This window comes from Cucurbita maxima, unplaced genomic scaffold (assembly GCF_002738345.1).
Source record: "Cucurbita maxima cultivar Rimu unplaced genomic scaffold, Cmax_1.0 Cma_Scf00011, whole genome shotgun sequence".
NCBI lineage: Eukaryota > Viridiplantae > Streptophyta > Magnoliopsida > Cucurbitales > Cucurbitaceae > Cucurbita > Cucurbita maxima.
This window is the reverse complement of record NW_019272027.1, coordinates 2,974,536-2,994,964: the sequence shown is the minus strand read 5'-3', so window position 1 is coordinate 2,994,964 and position 20,429 is coordinate 2,974,536. Positions and strand designations below refer to the sequence as shown.

At 34.3% G+C, this 20,429-nt stretch overlaps 2 protein-coding genes across 3 annotated transcripts; both read left to right on the top strand.

The window, feature by feature from the left end:
- The first annotated feature begins 6,528 nt into the window (after positions 1-6,528).
- Positions 6,529-10,511, top strand: LOC111486665 (probable protein S-acyltransferase 7). 2 transcript variants are annotated; one of them, XM_023133874.1, is made up of 6 exons: positions 6,529-6,690; positions 6,875-7,048; positions 7,928-8,110; positions 8,811-9,107; positions 9,274-9,507; positions 9,652-10,511. In XM_023133874.1, exons 2-6 carry the CDS (start codon positions 6,950-6,952, stop codon positions 10,186-10,188), a joined length of 1,350 nt encoding a protein of 449 aa, XP_022989642.1. In that variant the 5' UTR covers positions 6,529-6,690; positions 6,875-6,949; the 3' UTR covers positions 10,189-10,511. The 2 variants fall into 2 exon arrangements, with proteins under 2 accessions (XP_022989642.1, XP_022989644.1); XM_023133876.1 differs by having other exon boundaries at positions 6,864-7,048.
- Positions 10,512-13,100: 2,589 nt separating this feature from the next.
- LOC111486683 (glycerophosphodiester phosphodiesterase GDPD1, chloroplastic-like) lies at positions 13,101-15,912 on the top strand. Its single transcript, XM_023133900.1, has 7 exons — positions 13,101-13,316; positions 13,408-13,589; positions 13,987-14,046; positions 14,155-14,433; positions 14,537-14,632; positions 14,915-15,111; positions 15,569-15,912. Exons 1-7 carry the CDS (start codon positions 13,220-13,222, stop codon positions 15,825-15,827), a joined length of 1,170 nt encoding a protein of 389 aa, XP_022989668.1. The 5' UTR covers positions 13,101-13,219; the 3' UTR covers positions 15,828-15,912.
- The last annotated feature ends 4,517 nt before the right edge of the window (positions 15,913-20,429 follow it).

The window sequence follows — 20,429 nt, the reverse complement described above, 5'->3', positions numbered from 1 at the left end:
AAAAAAAAAAAAAAAAAAAAAAAAAAAAAAAAAAAAAAAAAAAAAAAAAAAAAAAAAAAAAAAAAAAAAGAAGAAGAAGATTAATGTGTGTTGCATGAATAGAAGATGCTTATATACTTTGGATTTGGGCGCCTCCTTTTTTTAAATCAACTAGAGAAATAAATTTTCCAAGTTCAATAGGAACGAATATATTTTTTTTAATTAAATCGAAAAGGGAAAAAAATAAATTATAAACTTTATTATTTATTTAGAAAAACACCCTTATTTTTAAAGAAAATTACAATATTACCCCTCACTTACTAGAAATCTATTTAAATATTAAATAAAAATTGATATGACGGTGGCTAAAATACTTGCCTAAATTAAGATCGAAAAAAATGATTTTCTATCTAACGTTCTAATGAGTCTCTACACGAACGGTAGTTTTGAAACGTTTATAAATGATCATTTTCAGAAGTGTAGGGACTAAACTGAAATATATGAGAAAAAATTAATTGATCGAAGTGGGTAGCTCGAGTAGACTCATAAATCATGGAACAAATAGAGTGGGTAGGCCCAAACACCACGCTATAGGTATAGACGTGAACCCCCTTCGTTATCGTACATGAGACTCTCACCATATACAGCTCACACAAAGACTCATAAATCTATCCCGAGTCTTTTTTTCCACCTCTTTTCTCCAATCCTCGATCAAACTTGCATTCTCCCGGTGCTATGAATTGGGGGCCTTTACTTTGCCTATCGTATGTATTGACATGACTTCGTGCAGAACCAAAAAGAAATCAAAGTATAGTTGGTCGAGTGCCACACAAGAACAAACATCAGCTCAAAGCGAACAATCTAGACTTCCCCCTTCAGCTAGATTGTTTTCTTTGACTGACATTTTGCCTTCAATGTTAACCGAGTTCCCGTATTCATAATTACAAGTTTTCTTATACCAAACTCTCGTTAAATTAGTTTGAGAAGTTCGTGAACTAGTTCGAGTATTTATAGACATATAAGACCCATAAAATATTTTTTTGAACCCAATTCTAAAAATGTGCACATGGGTTTGCACCTCGTCCCGTTTATGTATGAGTTGTAACTAAGTTCGGCGTCCTGTTACGTATTGTGTAACACCTCAAGCCCATTATATTACGTATGAGTTATAACCGAGTTTAACGACCTATTATATATCGTCGTCAGCTTCACAATTTTAAAACGCGATTATAAGGGAAAGGTTTTGACACGTGTATCAAATTAATTATTATACTTTATTCCTTAATAACAAATGGGCCCAAAAATTCTTTATTAGTTCCATTATTTATGAGTATATTGCATGTGAATATTAATGATATGATTAGAAAGGAAAGAAAATGACATTCTTTTTGAACGTCGTTTGTATTACAGATCAAAGTTATTATCGGATTCAAAAAACGCTTAAAATGTTAAACGAAAAGTTGACGTGTCTGAATGTTTCTATATCGTTTTTTCATACATAGTCTAGACGAATATTCTAGTCACCGTTATGTCGTTTTAGGTTAGTGTCGAGTTAATTTTTGTTTCAATATTCTATCAGGATGTTTACTCTAAAAGTAAATTAAAACGTTTACGAATGGTCAATAGTAATATTGTAATGTTTAAAAATATTTATTGTTATCGATACTTTATCAATATATTTGTTAGTATGTTGAAGAATGAACGTTTCGTTCATGCTCGAGATGCATTGGAATCGACTTTAGAATTAAACAAAACTAAAGGTTAAATAAACTTATATTAAATAATTATAGAGAAAGTTATCACGAGCTTTTTATTTTTCTTCCAGCTAGATTCGAGAGAGATCTAGAGAATTCTTCAGATGTACATCTGGCTCAACTCAAGTGTCCGGCTCTTAAAGAATCGTTGTCAAATCTAGAATAATATTAATTCTATGCATTTTTTTAACCATTTGTTTGCATAATCTCGAGAACTTTTTATGTCAGTTAAGTTAAACATATATTAGTTAAAAATTTATAACAAAGTGACGGTCACGTATTGAGTAGAACATGGACCAAAATATGCTTGAAAAAACAAAACTCACTGACATCGAAAGAATCCGGTGCGTCCAAATTTGCAACGCTAAAAGTATTGGAATCGAACAAAACGTCTGAACGTCCATTTCCCTCGATTTTTTAAGCATGAAGTAAGCAAATGCTCGCATTTTATCGACTAAATTTATGAGTGAAAATCGAATGGAAGTGATTGTGAGGCCAAATATTTGACCAAATTCTACAAATGAACAACGTACGGTGTAAAATTAGAGTCCAAAAGCAAATCGAGTGATTTGACTTGTATTATATGGAGTACTTTGAAAAAGAAATTTGCTTTCTCTATATCCCGGGATAGTCATCTAATGTCGATTACGTACATTTGGTATCAGTATATAAAATACGTTCCATTAGAGATGTTTATTTAACCTGTGGGGCTCCCGCCCCAAATAGGATGGAGAATCTTGGTTTAAACGGGAGAGTGGGAAGATGTTTTTTCTTATCTGCTAAATAGGGTTGGGGACAGAGATTATATTCTTAAAAGTAATTGTAACGGCTTAGGCCCACCGTGTCACAACCTAACTATGAAGAGAGTAGGTTGTGACCCTCACATTGCGACAAGAGAAGAGGCAACCCTCAAGTGACACCCATCCGGTCACACGAGGGCCTAGACAAGTGTCATGTGTGATCGAGGAGAATGGTGCATCATCTAGCACACCACACGAAGTGAGCATTGAAGACAAGTTGAGACATAAACAAGATAGAGACATCAAATAGACATGAAGGGCAAAGATAGGCTTGTTGAAGAGCCGAGTTAGGTCCCAGGCCTTAACCTCGAAAGTCGGATGTGTCGCAGACGATTGAACATGCACGCGTAGGCGGCGTGTGTGGTTGAACAAGCTTGGATTCCGCACAAGCGATGTTCGATTGGCAAAAGACAAATCTCGCCTAAGGTCTGATGAAGCCACAAAGTCAGGGCGAAAAAACATTTATGGGGCTTAATTCCCTTTAAGGCTGGTTGTGAGCGTGTCAAGATCACGACGCCGCACGGTAAAAAATGTAGGACCGTTACACACCGCTATCAGATATTGTCCTCTTTAGGCTTTGCCTCAAAGTTTTTTAAACGGGTCTGCTAAGGAGAGGTTTCCACACCCTTATAAATGATGTTTCGTTTTCCTCCCCAACCAATGTGAGATCTCACAATTCACCCTTTTTAAGGCCCAACATCCCCATGGGCACTCATTACTTTCTCCAATCGATGTGAGACCCCCACCAATTTGTCCAAAGAGGACAATATTTGCTAGCGGTGAACCTAAGCTATTACAAATGGTATAAGAGCCAGACACCAAACGATGTACAACGAGGAGGTTGTTCCCTGAAGGAGGTTGTTCCCTGAAGGAGGTAAACATGAGGCGGTGTGCCAGTAAGGACGCGGGACCTTGAAGGTAGGTGGATTTGGTGTGGGTCCCACATCGATTGGAGAAAAGAACGAGTGCCAACGAGAACGTTGGGCCGTAAAGGGGGTGGATTGTGAGATCCCAAATTGGTTAGGGAGGAGAATGAAGACACCTTTTATAAGGGTGTGAAAACCTCTCCGTAGCAAAAGCGTTTTAAAAACTTTGAAGGAAATCCCAAAAGGAAAAGTCTAAATAGAACAATATCCGCTAGCGATGAGTCTGGGTCGTTATAGTAATTTTTAACGGAAGTAAAATTTGAAGATAAATAAATAGGTGATTGTAATAATAGGAAAGTTATTACCTCCAAATGAAATTAAAATGTATAATATCAAATTAAAGTCTTTGTCATACATAATAGTTACAAATTACATTAAACACTATCAAATTATAATTAATTAATATGATATTAAATTATTAAGTATTTTCTATTTGAGACTCCGCAAAATGACGACTTGAAATATATAATAATATTAAAATTAACCAATTAAAATAAAGTCAACTAATAATAATTAAAATTAAAATATACTTGGACATAATAATATTATGGTTATTTAATAATAATTTTATAATAAGACTTGACTTTGGTAAATTAAAACCTTCATAATGTTAATATTATTTTAGAATTTGTCAATATTATTAACTAAGTAATTGAGTCCTTAATTTACCAATATCATATACTTATTGTTTTTTATTCCATTTAATTGTTTGGTCAAATCCTACTCGATAAAATATAAAACTTAGACCGAGCATTCGACCAACCTGAACTACCTAATCCATACAATAAATTTTGTGTTGAGTTAGATTTTTTTTTTTCCCCCGATTTGGGTTGGGTCAAATGTTTGAAAAGTCAAAATTGAGTCAACATGTTTTTTTGTCGGGTTAACACGAAAATAAGGTTACAATCCAACCTAACCCAATTCTACCCTACTTTTAAGAAATATTTGACGTATGTAATTAATGTTAGTGATGTGTTGTGACCGTGGATAAATAGAATTTTTTTTAAATAATTAAATTTAAAAAAAAACCCGACAACCCAATTCAACCCAACTTGAAAACAGACGTTGAATTGGGTTAGATTGTGAATTCTAGTTGGGTTACTTAGGTTTTAAACGTTGAATTTTGTGTTTTTTTTTTTAAAAAAAATTACGATTTACTTGACATAAAATTTAATTAATTTTCACAAATTAAAATTAAACTTAAATCAATTGATAATTATAAAGAAAAATACAAAATGACTTACTAATTAATAATGTCTTTGTCCAATAATTCACGAAACTAATAATGGGTTAATTAAAATGGTATTAACATAAACATTCCTTTGAATGGTTGACCGTTGACTTTTCCCCCAAATGAAACTTGACAAACATATGGTTTTATGTAGATGCTAAGAAGTTCACATTTTTAAAATATATTACTTATAATAAAATATTGTATTATTTAATATGACCACCGCTAGTAGATATTGTACTATTTGGGTTTTCCCTTTCGGGCTTCCTCTTAAGGTTTTTAAAACGCGTCTGGTAGGGAGAAGTTTCCACACCCTTATAAAGAATGTTTCGTTCCCAGAACCAGAACCAACCGATGTGGGATCTCACAGTCCACCCCCCTTCGGAGCCCAACATTCTCGTTGACACTCGTTCCCCTCTCCAATTGATGTAGAATCTTCCAATACACTCCCTTTCGGGGCCCAACGTCTGCTGCTGGCACTCGTTCCTCCCTCCAATCGATGTGAGATCTCACATGAATGAACCGAGACTACATTAGAATAAAATCTATCTTCAGGGTATGATAACTAAGAATGACTTAAATGAAAGTTACTATCTATACCAACAAGGTGCACCATTCTTTTTCGGTGACTCAATAATAAACACTTCATGGTTAAGACGTGATTTGTCTAAAGCAATTCTATATCGAGGTGAACTCTTGGAAATTGAGGACAAAGCATGCTTGTAGGACTCGTGTTTGTTTGTGGAAATAATTTTCACTCTTTATTGAGACGTAATAAAATTTTATTCAATAAAAACCTAATATCAAGTCATAGATGGGACGTTTTATTTTTATAATTATCATTAATTATCGTTATTGTCATTATTAGCACATTTGTTGAGTTATGTCGAAATCCCGACATACTTCATTTTTCTTTAACACCATAAAACACATCACAATCAAATAAACGACTGATTCGCCTCAAAATGGAAGCTACATTTTGTTTTCTACTAGAGAAGATTCTATTAAAAATATTGTGAAAATTACTCTCGATGCCTAAATTCTCTACTGTATATCTCAACGTTTCTTAGACATCACCCTCTTTTGTCATCATTTCCTCATTTAGACTACCTTAAAACACAAGACTATATATCGGATAAACAACCAAAGTCATATGTCAGCTGGGACTTTGTGTCGGTGACATGACACTCTTAAAAACACATTTTGCTTCAAGTAGTAGTGTCATGGTTCGATGAAATTCTCCCATGATATCTCAAAAGGTAACTTTCAGCTCGTGGACTAGTGACATAACTTTTTTGGATAACCCATACGTTTTGTTTTCTTTGCTACACCGCTCAGTCTAGATATGAGCAATGACAATGTGAGTATAGTTCAACTAATAAAACATCATTATTTAGGTCAGATGTTCAAATCTCTGTCAAAGAATAAAAAAGTTAAAGAACTAAAATAAAATAAAATATTTTAAAGTTGAAAGGATAATAATAAATAAATAAATAAATAAATAAATAAAAGTGTGAATAATTATTTCTCCTTTGTAAAAAGGTGCTTTGAAAATTAAATATTAAATGCAACTAAAGGCGCAGCTGGGAAGTTTATTATTACTTGCATTTGGAAAATAAAAAATAAAAAATAAAATAAAATAAATATTTTGAAAAATAAAATAACTGACTTGTTCAATTCAAGCCACCCACATGACTGGAATTTTCAGCTCAAATTTCCGGTTCAATCCGTCCGACCGGACAAACCCGGTTCGTCCCGACTTTGCCCTACCCAATAAGAATCCGACACGTCGCGATTTCGCACTGTAAAGCAATTACTCGTACAATTTCTTCTCTTTCTCTCTCCTCGTCTTCTTCTTCTCGCTCACCAAAAAGCAGGCTATAGCAGAGAGATTCTAGAGAGAGAAATAGAAACCCTTGATTTTTCAATGTCCAAACCCTTCATTTCCTTTTCGCTGTACTCCGATTGACCTTCTCTCAGCTCCCGGGAAAATCATAAGGGTAAGAGTTTCTGTTTTCCTTTCAGATTTGCTTCTGTAACTGCCGGCTTCCGCTTCCGGCCGCCGGAAATTTCGGCTGGAGTATTCCAGCTCCTTTGTACTTTTTTTCCTTTCTTGTTTCTTTGATCTGATTTTTGAGGTTTGTTTTGTTAAGTCTGGCTTATTTGGTTTTACTTTGTTTGTAGGATCTCCCGTTTAAGCTCCGAGAGTTGAGGATTCGAGGAGAGAGTTCATAAGATTTTAACTAGACTAATACAGAGATGTATGTGGTTCCTCCACCACAACGATCTGATCCGCTTTCTGGATCCTCTGGCGGTTCTACTGATTTACGAGTTTTCCAAGCTTGGAAAGGAAGCAATGTGAGTCGTAATTTTCATCTGTTTTTGTTTAGATTACTCGTTAATTTCTTGTTTTTAATTCGTTTTGTGCTTTGTTTTAGCTTAATCGATTCCTTGCTAGCGTCACCAATTTTTTACACATTTAACATTACTTTTAGTTCTGGTTTCTTATGAATCTTGTATATACTGTGAAGAACCTGCTATGGCGAAATTCTGAGGGATGTCTACCACTGAGCCTTTCTTGCGCCCTTTTTTTTACATTTAGAAGCTTTACAGAACCTCACCAAGTTACTAATGGACTCGTTTTGTATATGATCAATAGTAATACAAAGAAGAAGCTGAAGTTTAACTGCAAATACAAGAGGATTACAAATAAAAAATCTAGTGCAAAAAGAAAGACAGTTCATAAACAAATACCAGCTCTGAAAAGGCTGCTCAGTTGCATAAATTCCCCTTGTAGGCTTTTGTCCTTGCGAATGTAATATTGTTGGTGGTTGTATGTGTGTAAGAAGTTGGCCGAGTAGCAACTCATTTCTATAGGATCTTTGGATATGTGGTGAAGTTGTAGGATGGCTTAGATAGCGTCTTTATGACCGTTTTTTTCAATCTTGAAGATGTGGATGGTTTGATCTAAGTTGCAAAGTATGCCTGTTATGAAGCCCCATGGTCTGAATTTCTAATTACATGTATTATTTTCCCTATTCCATAACTTGCATTCATTGTTTTCACCACGAAGCATGTATAATCCACGATAGTTTAGTGATCGCTCAATGGCTATGGATACCCCTTCACATCTTCTTTGACATTTTAATGATCAGTGTGGGTTATAAAATATAATAAGAATTGTTTTTATATACTGCTGAGTTGTTTAATATTCTGTTTCTTTTTATTCTTCTGCAGATTTTCTTCCTCCAAGGAAGGTTCATTTTCGGACCAGATGTTCGGTCATTGGCGCTGACAATATTTCTTATTGTTGCTCCTGTTTCCATTTTCTGTGTATTTGTTGCCAGGAAACTGATGGATGACTTTTCTGGGGATTGGGGAATATCAATATTGGTTGTTGCTGTTGTATTTACAGTCTTTGTGAGTGTTATCCTTCTAACTCCATATTTCTCCATAAAATTTCTTCAATCAATTTGGATCGTATCGTTTCCATGTGGGTTTTGGTTCGGAATGGTTTGTATGCAAGTTACATTTACTAGCTTAAGTAATGACTTACAATAAGTTGTGATACCGTCCGTCTCCATCTTATGGATGATTTTACTCTCAGTCATGGCATATAATTGTTTTGATGCTTTTAAGTTCTCCAAGCTATTCTTTCAATCTTAACATTGCAGACAAGAAACAATATTGGTTGAAGGTGGTTCTCAAGCTTGAATGGAATGCCAGAGAAGCTTGGTTATCTTGCCTGTGGCATTGTTATTACAGGATGACTATTTGTTGACTGTTGTTCTAGTGTTTGCACGTCCATCTGCTGAGTGAGGAGTCGGTAGTAAACTCGATTATATGAGCGACCTATAACTCTCCTACAAGTTTGGTCACTTAAATGTAACTTAAAGCTACTTTAGATTTGAAATCTGATGAATGTTAGAACTGCATTGCATATATGATGTAGATGGATGCTTTTTTAGCTACTGATATTCAGTTATTTATGAACATGATGAGTGTTGGACAGTTCAACAAAGAATAGCAAGCATAACCATTTATGCTATCGTTGTTGTGCTCTGCTCTCAATGCATTGTTTCTTGATGTTTTGTGATTCTAATTATATGCTTTATTCTAGATTTTAGTCCTCCTGCTGCTTACCTCTGGAAGAGATCCCGGAATAATTCCACGGAATGCACACCCGCCCGAACCTGAACCCTATGAGGGTAGTGTTGATACGGGATCAGGACAAACTCCCCCATTACGATTGCCTCGTATCAAGGAAGTAGAAGTCAATGGAATCACTGTTAAGATCAAGTATTGTGACACTTGCATGCTTTATCGACCTCCTCGCTGCTCGCACTGTTCAATTTGCAATAACTGTGTGGAAAGATTTGATCATCATTGTCCTTGGGTCGGGCAGTGTATTGGTCTGGTAAGAGTTCTTTTCATTAAAACCTTGGATTCCCGTTCATCTTGTCAGTTTCTTGTTAAGCTCTCTATTTTAAAGCTTTTTATAGTCTTCTTCTCTAACATGGAGTTTTGTGGGTCTTCTATTTTTTTTCTCTTTGAACTCTTTCTGCTTGTCGATGTGATTGCAGAGAAACTATCGATTCTTCTTCATGTTTGTTTTCTCAACAACTCTTCTTTGCATATACGTGTTTTCGTTCTGCTGGGTATACATCCGACGGATTATGTCGGCAGAGGAAACATCCATCTGGAAAGCGATGATCAAGACTCCTGCTTCCATTGTGCTGATTGTTTATACTTTCATCTCAATGTGGTTCGTTGGTGGCCTTTCTGCTTTCCATTTATATCTCATCAGTACAAATCAGGTAAGCATCCTCTGCAACCTCTAAACGAAACATCAAATGATAACGAACGAGAATTCTTGGTTCAGTTCTCCACCTTAACGATAGAAAAAAGGATCGATCAAATTCTTCCTATGTTTGACCCATTTGAGCTGGCTTAATTTGCAGACTACCTATGAGAATTTTAGATATCGTTATGATAGAAGAGCCAACCCATACAACAAAGGAGTGTTGGACAACTTCAAGGAAATCTTTTGCTCCAGCATTCCTGCCTCCAAGAACAACTTCAGAGCAACTGTGCCTAAAGAGCCTGTTTTACCTCCAACCCGACTCGGGACCAGTGGTTTTATGAGTCCAAATGTAGGCAAAGGGGTAGAGGACATTGAAATGGGCAGGAAAACAGTATGGGGAGACATGAATTCTGGTGCCGATCCATTTGATGGGCAACCTCAGATCAGTGAGCGGTCGAGCGTAAAAGAAGGCAAATTTGGCGAAGTATCTCCAGATATTAGAACTGCAGTTGAAGAAGCTATTGAACGTGGTGGATTACATCCGAGACGATCGAGTTGGGGAAGGAAAAGCGGAAGCTGGGACATGTCGCCTGAAGTTGTTGCCTTGGCAGCAAGAGGTAGTGAAAATCATGTTGCAGGGAGCAGCAGCAGTGGCAACTTGATGGTTGACAATCGAGAAACACACGATCATTGATAAACTTGTAAACAGATTTAGAGGTTATATGAAACAAAAAAAGGATTGGAGAGAAACCAACTTTTGGAGTCCAATTTTATGGGTTTGAAATGGGATTTGTTGAGGTTTTTCAGGGTTTGTGATTCAGCTTCCACATTAAAGTTTATGTGCAAATGCAATATGCGCAAGGAAGGTGAGAAAGGGGGACTTGATTTGGCAGATGTAAATGTTGATTTGGGTGTGTTCTAATTCTATGAGTGAGTTTTTTCTCCAATTCTGATTTTTCTACCTCATTTGTGGAATCAATTAGCCCATTGTGTAATGCATTTGTGAAATTAGTGTGTGCTAAATTAGCAGCTTCATCTCTTATTCATTTGTGTTTTTGAGTTCACGATTGCAGGTGGATAGCAAAGCCTCGAGTTCTCCAATAAACATTGGTGAGCTATGCTTAAATTGACAAGCCAACAACTATGGTTAGTTCTACTTAGCTGCCTTTCATTCTCGCTCTATATAGGAAACTTCAACTTTAGGGGGAATATGTGAGACTGGAAAAGAAAGGGAATCCGACCCCGACTTTGCCTGAAGCATGCGAAGGAATGAGATTTGTCTTTGAAGCAAGTTCATTCAGTGCATAAACTTTTCACGAGTGTGGTTGACTAGTAGTATCATTAGACTAAATGCTCCGTATCCTTTGTGGTAGTCATGCTAATTCCTTTGCTATTGGAACTATGACTCCCCCTCTGTAAACTATGCTTCCAGTCTATCGGGTCTCATCTCAAGCTGTGGTATAGACGGAGTTTCCTTCCTCCGTCACAAATCCCAACAAAAAAAAAAAGATAACTAGTGCCCTTAATCGAATGACTTGAAACACTTCTCTGTAAGAATTACTATTTGATTGGTTGTAACCACACCTACTCTTAGTACCTAGGCTTTTTAGAGATTCCCTAAAACATGAGCATCTTGTATTTTGTACTTGAACCTTAGTTATTAATTGATGTTTTAAATAGGTGAGCTGGTACAAGGCAATCAAAGCCAATCCGGTGGACCTTACAATATTACAATGCAGAATGACCCTATCAGATATGTCAGCCTCATGCATCTAAGAACGTATACATGTTTATTATAATACATGTTTATTATTTTAAAAGTCGATGACATAAAAACATGCTTTTTAAAAAATAGAGATAAATTAATTACTTACTAAATAAGTAAAGAATTAGTCAAATTTCTCCTCTAAAATCACTTTTAATTTTTTTTTAATAGAATATCTCAATTTAAAAAGCACTTTTCATTTGACACAAAAAATGGAAAGTTTAGGTTCGGTCTTATTTTTTTTAATTTTAAAATATTCTTAACCAAATTAAAATAAATAAATAAATACTTTTGTAAACCTTACTTTCTATTTGTGAACTTTTATTTATATATATATAAATCTCTAGACCCTATGACCTAAGTGAGCTACCATGTGGTCACATACGTGTGTCATAGTGTGGGTGAGCGTGCCGAAACAAGTGTCTCGGGTGACTTCCTTTGAAATGAGTTTTTTAGTGACAGTACTGGGTGGCACGAGTGTGCCGGTATTACGCCCCAGCTTGCGTGTTGGAGTTTTCTACATACACCCACTATCCGGCACGGTATCCGTAAATGACACGACATGGAAATGGGAGGGCCAATGCCTCGATAGAACCCAGATGGATGGATGTTCGGGAAGTCCCGATGATATAAGCGACAAGCAGGCCCGTTCTCGATGGCATGACCGAACGAGCTGTGATGGCCGACAATACCTCGGGATGACATTAAGACATATGGGTCATGTCGATGGAGATCGAGATGACAAGATGAGACACGATAATGCATTGAGAGACCTTAACCTCGAGCAGAGGCAACGTCGAGCCAAATAACTTGGCCTAGTGTAGAGGCAAGTCGATTGCGTCACAGACGATTGAACATGCACACATAGACAGTGTGTGTGGTCGAACAAACTTAGATTCCGTACAAGTGATATTCGATTGGCAAAGACAAACCTCGCCTAAGATTCGATGAAGCCACAAGCCTGGGACGAAAAACATATATGGGACTTAATTCCTCTTAAGATTGGTCGTGAGCGTGTCAAAATTACGACGCCGCACGATAAAAAATGTAGGACACGTAGACTTTTGTTAATATTGACGTGGCAAGATAATTTATAATTATCTTTCCATGTGGCAACACCTCACCCCTCATCTACCCGTACTACCTACTAAAATACGTCAATTACTGTTAAGTTATGTCTATTTTTTAAATGTTACTAATTTTTTTTACCAACATGAAGTATAGTTTTTGTTGACTTTTTTTAGTTATGGGAAATTTGTTCGATATTTGATTTTGGTTGACGTCGGTGAGTTAAGAAATACTTTTATTTTCTTAAAAATTAAATTAATAGGTAAATTCAGATGTGTTTTTTGAAAAAGTGAAAAATTCAAGTAGATTCACGAGTTGACATTTTTTAGATAGGTCAACTCGACCCAACTCGAAAATAGGGTTACAACCTACCTCAATTTTATTATATTTTGAAGATATTAAGAATATTGATATTTATAACTAATATTAATGATATTTTGTGACTATTTAAGTTCTACGAGTAGCTATTAATGTATCAGAATTGAGAAACTCTATGGCTCGAGTTGTGAATTTTTGGTTGCTCGGGACTCGAGTCTCCAATCCAACTAATTTTAAATTAGTTGGACGAGTTAAAAAGATTTAAAATAGAATTTAATTAGGAATTTAAAAGGATTAAAATATTTTAGGGAGAAGATTATCCAAAGAGAATATAATTAATAAATTTTAAAAAAGAAAAAAAGGAATATTCGCTAAGAAGATTCCCTTTTGTATGTTTGGTTTCTCCTTCCTTCTCTCATCTTTCTCCTTAAATACGTTATTTCGCCATAACCATCCGCCATAGCCAGAATCCGTTTAAGCTTTTTGCAAAGGCCTTGTGCCTCTAAACCCACCACTCATTTTCTCCTCCCGACGCGGCCGTCCTTTCTCTCTTTATATATCTATCTTGCATAAAATGGCTCTCAAGGCCGTCCATGTCTCTGACGTTCCTCACCTCGATCAGGTGCCGGACAATGCCTTACTGGAAATTTGCCCAAATCGAGTCTCCAAAGGTAGTTTCTTGTTTTTTTCTTGTTTCTATTGTGTTGGTGAATGTTGTTCTTGATCTAAATGGATTTTGATTCGGGGGGCTCTGTTTTGTAGGTGTGGAATTGGGAGGGAATGCGTTTAGAGCCTCGAAGTTCTTGGTTATAGGGCATAGAGGGAACGGTATGAATATGTTGCAATCTTCAGATAGGAGAATGAGAGCCATTAAAGAGAATTCGATCCTATCGTTTAATGCCGCCTCTAAATTCCCCATCGATTTTGTTGAATTTGACGTTCAGGTTCGGTTCCGATCTTTATTTGAATCTTTTCTTTTCATCTATTCTCTCTGTTATATGTTTCTCAGAATTTCTTTATAATTCCTTTTTGGGAACTTGTCGTGACATAAACCGATTTTAAAATTTTACTTTACGGACAAAGAACAATTTAATTTAACTTAATTCCTCTTCTCTGTCTCCATTCCCTTGATTTTTCTCATCCTTGTTCTTCCATCGATGGATTCGATTCGTGTTCATCCTTCCGTATGCAAATTACGAAGGGATACTGATTATCTGCCTGCTTTTTATTTCTCGTTTTCACCTTTTCATTCTCTTAATTTCAATGGACATAGAAGTAAGGAGAGGTTGATTTAGCTTAAGGAATCAGGGAAGTGAAAACAAATTGTGATGATTTTTGTAGGTTACAAAGGACAACTTCCCGGTCATATTCCACGACGATTTTATTCTCTCTATAAATAACGTAAGCTCATCTTTATCCTTTTTCTACACAGATTTGTTCTTATGGTGTTCTTGTGTTCATTAGTTTTTTGTTTAGATTAGTATGTTTGATTCTGATCTGGGATTTCAGGGCACTGTTTTTGAGAAAAGAATCACAGAGTTATCCCTCCCGGAATTCCTGTATTACGGTCCCCAAAATGATTCCCAGGAGGGAAATTGCTTGCTTAGAAAAACTCATGATGGGAAGATTGTCAATTGGAATGTTGAAACAGACGATAGGCTTTGCACTCTGGAAGAAGCTTTTCAGAAAGTGGAATCATCTTTAGGCTTTAATATCGAGTTGAAATTTGACGACCACATTGTTTATGATCATAGTTACCTTACTAGTGTTCTTCAGGCAATCTTACAGGTGAGAATGGGAATCTCTAGAAGATCTTGTCTCTCTGTTATTGCTTAAGCCATTGTTTTCATGGAAACTTAGCTCTGGTTTTGTTGTTGTTGTTCTATGACAGGTGGTCTTTGAGAATGCTAAAGAGAGGCCCATCATCTTCTCTACCTTCCTGCCAGATGCAGCATTGCTCGTCCGAAAGTTGCAGGCGACATATCCTGTGAGTGCTTTTAGGATGAGCTGATTTCTATGGTTTCATCCCAAATCTAGTAATTTCTTGCATTTTCTTCTTCAGATTAGGGATAAAATGGAATCCAAAATAAATTATTCACGCACAATGTCCTTCTAACATATGTGGTTTGGTTTCAATTTGCTCCCAACATCTTGTAACAAATTAAGAAGATTGAAGTTGAACTGTAAAGAGAATTTTGAAACGTTCAAATCAAAACTGAAATCAACCACATATTTAGCTTGATAACACATTTGTTGCTATGTGATGAAGGTTTTCTTCTTGACAAATGGGGGAACCGAGCTGTATCATGATGTGAGGAGAAATTCTTTGGAGGAAGCTTTGAAACTTTGCTTGGAAGGTGGATTGCAGGGGATAGTATCAGAAGTCAGGGGAATTTTTAGAAATCCAGGGACTGTTAAGAAGATCAGAGAGTCAGAACTCTCCCTCTTAACCTACGGAAAACTGAAGTAAGCTTCTGCCATTAATGCTCATGAATTGGTTGAAAGTTTCTGAAATGTTTTGAGTTAATGTGCCATTGGTGTTCTTGAATACGGTAGTTTCTAATATGGTTTATGCTTTGAACAACCCTTTTGGATGATCAATGTGCCATTAGTGTTCATGAATTGGTTGAAGTTTCTGAAATGTTTGGATAGTTCGAACAACCCTTTTTGATGATCAACGTGCCATCAGAACTCATTAATTGGTTGAAATTTCTGAAATGTTTTGTTGGTTTTGATCAACCCTTTTGGATGATCACTGTGCCATTAGACCTCATGAATGGGTTCAAATTTCTGAAATGTTTGTATAGATTGAACAACAACCCTTTTGGATGATGATCAATGTGCCATTAGAGCTCATTAATTGGTTTGAACAAGCCTTTTGGGTTAATGTGCTCATATCATGAATTGATTGTTGAAAATGCAGCAATGTGGCAGAAGCAGTTTACATGCAGCATTTGATGGGAATAGAGGGGGTGATAGTTGATCTTGTGCAAGAAATGACAGAGGCGTTGGCGGATCTTATAACGTCGACGAAGGTGATCGGGACGGGAGAAGAAGGGAAGGAGGAAGGAAGTGAGGGAAATGAAGGAAAGGTCAAAGCTGAAGGGGACATAAAGCCTCAGTTCTCGGAGAGGGAGCTTTCATTTCTTTTGAAGCTCATCCCAGAACTGATAGAGCTCTAACATTACTTTACATATTACATTACACAACCAAGAAGAAGCAGCTTTTTTCTTACTGTTGTATATAATTTTTGAAGTCACTAAAATTTATCACAGGGACTGTTCATCACACACATTTATTTATTTTTAATGATTTTTTATTTAAAATTTGGTTAAATTAATTTATAATTTATTTAAAATACTAATTTTGTAAATTAACCTAAAAAAATAAAATTTTAAATAAAAACCCGAACAATCCCATTCAACCAAAAAAAATTGTAGTTGGGTTGTATTTGAGTTGAAAATTTTAATGTCTAAATAATTGTGTTAGTTTAAAAAAAATGTCACAAACTTTTGTTGAATTCTAAATCTCTTAAACTATTTGTAGTTACTTTATCGTTATTATTCTTTCTCGAAACGTTTGCCAAGACGGATAACATCATTTGAAATATTTATTTTAACATGTTGATATAAATATATACTAGAAGCACATGACTCGGCTAAGGCTCGGGATTTTAGATGATAAGACTCGAGATTTTTTTAATTCAAGAATAAAATAAACATTTTGAAAATTTGTGGATTAAAATAACATTTAAAAGTTTTTAAATGCTCGAAATATTTATTTTTTTTAAAGTATAAGGACAAAACTAGTAATTTGCAACCTATAAAATATAAAACTAGACCAAATCTTATACGTACCGATGTTCAAAAAACTCGATGACTCGAAAAACTCGATCAACTCAAACTAATCTATATGGTTTTAGTTAAGCTCAAATAAATAAAGAGTTTATCCATTTGTTAGTTCTTGGCTTCCTTAAAACTAAGTTGGTTGAATCAAACTAATTTTAATTTATTATTAATTTTAAAATATATATTTGGATTATGTATACATATAGTTATTTTATATTATTTATTCTCTGACCCTCTTATAATTTTTTTTAATTATTTAGAAAATAATTTTTTCAAATAGATGTTAAAATTAATTACATTTGTAAATAAATAATTTTTTTTAATTATTTAGAACATAATTTTTTTAAATATATGTTAAAATTAATTACACATTTGTAAATAAATAAATAGATATTTTATTAATTAACATTTTAGACTCAGAATTATTTAAATTTAAAAAATGTCTCAACCCAATTCACGTCACATCCATACGTACATGCGTACGTACGTACTACACATACACATACACATACACACACATATACACATACATACATACGTACGTGCCACACATACATACATGCATACGTGCGTACATACATATGTATGTACCACACGTGGATACACACACATACATGCATACATACATATGTACGAATGTATGTACCACATATAAATACACACACACATACATACATGCATATGTACATACGTACCTACGTATGTACTACACATACACACACATGCATACATGCATATGTATGTACCACACATACATACACACATACATACACACATACATACATACGTACGTACCACACATACATACACACACATGGATACACACACATACATACACATATATGCATATGTACGTACGTACTACATATACATACATACATACACGCATACGTACACACATATATACAAATAGAACTAAAAAAGTATGAGTGTTAAATTAATAGAATATTTTTGTAATTAATAAATAATTTCTATAAATGTTGATGAATTCAAATAATAAATAATTAACTATTTATTTAAAAGAGAAAAAACTTTGAGATTAAGAAATGTGTTTTAACATAGTAATCTAAAAAGGGTTTGTGAATGATATGAACAAATCAATATTTGAGTGTTCATTAAGTAACTTATAATCCTAAACCATTTATGATTATTATTACTAATACCATTTACTTATAATTTCTTTCCTTTTGGACGCTTGCCAAATATTTAGGTTCACATTCCTTTTCCACGAATCCCGAGAAGAAATGTTGTTGTCGGGATCAGTTTAATATTTAATTTCTAAGTAGGTAATGACGTAAATGGAGAAAAAAATATTAATATGGTTTATTAGACAATATTAAGCAATCTAAAAAGACGCATTCGTTAACTACATTAAGAAACATGCTATGTTGAGCTAATAAAACTAGGGGTGTCTGTAGGTTGGGTTAGGTCTGGTTGAGAAGTTTTTTAAACTCAACCGAATTGTTCTAGCTGAAAATATTTAGGGTCTAAACATGATTACATATTATTTTCTTTTTTCTTCTTAATTCAACTATTGTAGGGTCAAGAACGAACCATCGATCTTTGAGACAGTAATTCGTACCTCACCTAATGAACTGAGTACGATAGTCAACATCTAATATATGATAATCAAATCTCGATAGCCAAGGGTCGAGATCAAACCATTGAACTTTGAGACGATAATTCATATCTTACCTAATAAGCTAAGTATGATCGTCAACATTTAATATACGATAATCAAATCTCGATAGCCAACATCCAATGAACCGTAAAGAAACCTATAACTTTGGAGTCTTGACATCTTGTATATACGTCGTTCATGGTAAAAATAAAATTAGCAAAAAAATGTAGGACGGGAATCGATAAATAGCGAATTTGGTTCGATTTTGAAGGTTATTTTTTCATATGGTAGACACCTTTGCTTAATATGAGTAGGTTAAGAAACAAATATATTCTATGTTAAAAACAATGGATGAGACTAAATGTTCTCATATTTTGTTCAATTTTAGATTCTTAATTTTTTATTTTTTTTAATTAAAAAAACATGAAAAAAAAGGAAAATTATTCTCATTCTCCATTTTCATTAAATAAATTACACTTAAATAAAATAAAATTATTATTTTTATTTTTTTTTTTAACACAAAAGATATTATTATTTTTCTATATAAACTTAAATATTTGAATTCACATTAAACATTTTTAAACCGACTTAACTTTATTTAGTTGATTGGCTTCAAAGTTAAATTGTTACTTTATTAAAAGAAAAAGGTAAAATCTCACTTGAGTTATTTATTTATTTATTTATTTATTAATTTTTGTTAAGAATTATATTTTCGGCTTAAAATTTTTAAAATAATTATTCTTTTGACTTTCAATCTTTTTTATGTTTTATTTTTTATTTTTTATTGTTTAATAATAAAGATCAACCCTTAAAGATTTAAGGAGGAGTAGACGAACAGTGCAACGATCAGTTCGAGCATAGTTAGATGGATAAGACACAAATTATTAACCTTTAAAGTATAGTTCAAATATGAGCAAAGTAAGAATGCTTAAGAAACAAAAAGAGTATATTTGTAGTTTAAATTATAATTATGGATCCAAAAATACATCATGAAATTTCAATTGCTTACCGAGATATATATATATATATATATATTGTTATGGAATAAAATGAACGATAAGATCGAGAACGAAAATGAAAAAAACTAAGGGCAAAATAAGGCTAAAAAGTCGACAACCAAGCATGAGATAATAGGCTATCCCAAGTTTCGTAAGCGGCCTTGGAGCTAGCCTCATTTGGGCATGGAGCAAATGTGCCATCAGCCCGACTAATCCTAATTCTATTCAATACAGTTCTTTATTGTCATAACCAATCAGCGAAACCCTAATTGAATGATAATAAACACTATTCTTCTATTGCCTCCTCCCGCAATTTTTTTTTTCCCTATGGTTGTCACGTTAATGTCAAATGCATTACTCTATTTGAAGTTTAGTAACATGCTTTAGTTTTTGGTGATTTTAGTTCAGTCCAATTTGATCCTCTTACGTTATCAACATTCTTCTTCCATTGGAGACAGGAAGTACAACAAATTTCAACTAAAATCAAAACTCTTCTTAATTAATCGTTATCACGTGTTCAGTGTATGAGTCGGTCGAAATTTTAGCAACAATAGTTGAAATCGTCTATGGAGAAGAAAAAACTTCCTTACAAGATATGCATATAACATTTGAAGGATGAGCTCATAGAGAAGAAAAATCGAAACCAAGATAGAGACGGTTCATATAAGAGTCATCACTCATGATGAATGCGGGAAGCTATACCTCCTCAACTTCATACTCAACAAGGTCGAGTAGGGGAAGAAGATGCAAAACTTAAAAGAAGAATGAGTTGAAAAGTCCAATACTTAGGGTCGGATTCTAAAGAGGCTGAATAATTAAGCCCCTCCATTGAAGACCCGGATCGAGGAGCAACTTGTCAAGAATTGTTGGGGGTCCCACATTGGCTAATTAAAGAGAAGAACATTGGTATATAAGTAAAGAATATTATCGTCATTAGTCAAATTGTGAATCTCGATAATGAAGTACTATTACCGTAAACTTTATACAATTCTTATCCATTTTTTCTGTTTTCACTTGTTAACCTGCCAATTTTGAAAAATAAATAGTTTAAACCTTCCAAAATTTAAAGATAAAAATGGAGAATTCTTAAATATTTTTCATTATATGGGTAAGAAATAAAAATAAAAATAAAAAATAAATAAATAAAAGTAAAACGTAGCTTAGGGTAGCGTGTTGGTAACAATTTAGAAAGAGGCCTTTTTGCCTTTTAGGGGTCACGCGGTTGTGAAAGCAACAACGCCGTCATAAACAACAAAGGAATTCCGTTTCGAAAAAAAGTCAAAAAAAAAGAAAAAAAAAAAAAAAGAAAAAAAAAAA

What these genes read in the sequence shown, in the direction of transcription:
- LOC111486665 (XM_023133874.1), top strand. Translation starts at nt 6,950, where the DNA reads ATGTATGTGGTTCCTCCACCACAACGATCTGATCCGCTTTCTGGATCC. An exon ending in TCGGGCAGTGTATTGGTCTG is followed by an intron (nt 9,108 to 9,273) that starts GTAAGAGTTCTT and finishes ATGTGATTGCAG; the next exon opens with AGAAACTATCGATTCTTCTT. An exon ending in ATCTCATCAGTACAAATCAG is followed by an intron (nt 9,508 to 9,651) that starts GTAAGCATCCTC and finishes CTTAATTTGCAG; the next exon opens with ACTACCTATGAGAATTTTAG.
- LOC111486683 (XM_023133900.1), top strand. Translation starts at nt 13,220, where the DNA reads ATGGCTCTCAAGGCCGTCCATGTCTCTGACGTTCCTCACCTCGATCAG. An exon ending in TTGTTGAATTTGACGTTCAG is followed by an intron (nt 13,590 to 13,986) that starts GTTCGGTTCCGA and finishes TGATTTTTGTAG; the next exon opens with GTTACAAAGGACAACTTCCC. An exon ending in AGTTGCAGGCGACATATCCT is followed by an intron (nt 14,633 to 14,914) that starts GTGAGTGCTTTT and finishes TATGTGATGAAG; the next exon opens with GTTTTCTTCTTGACAAATGG.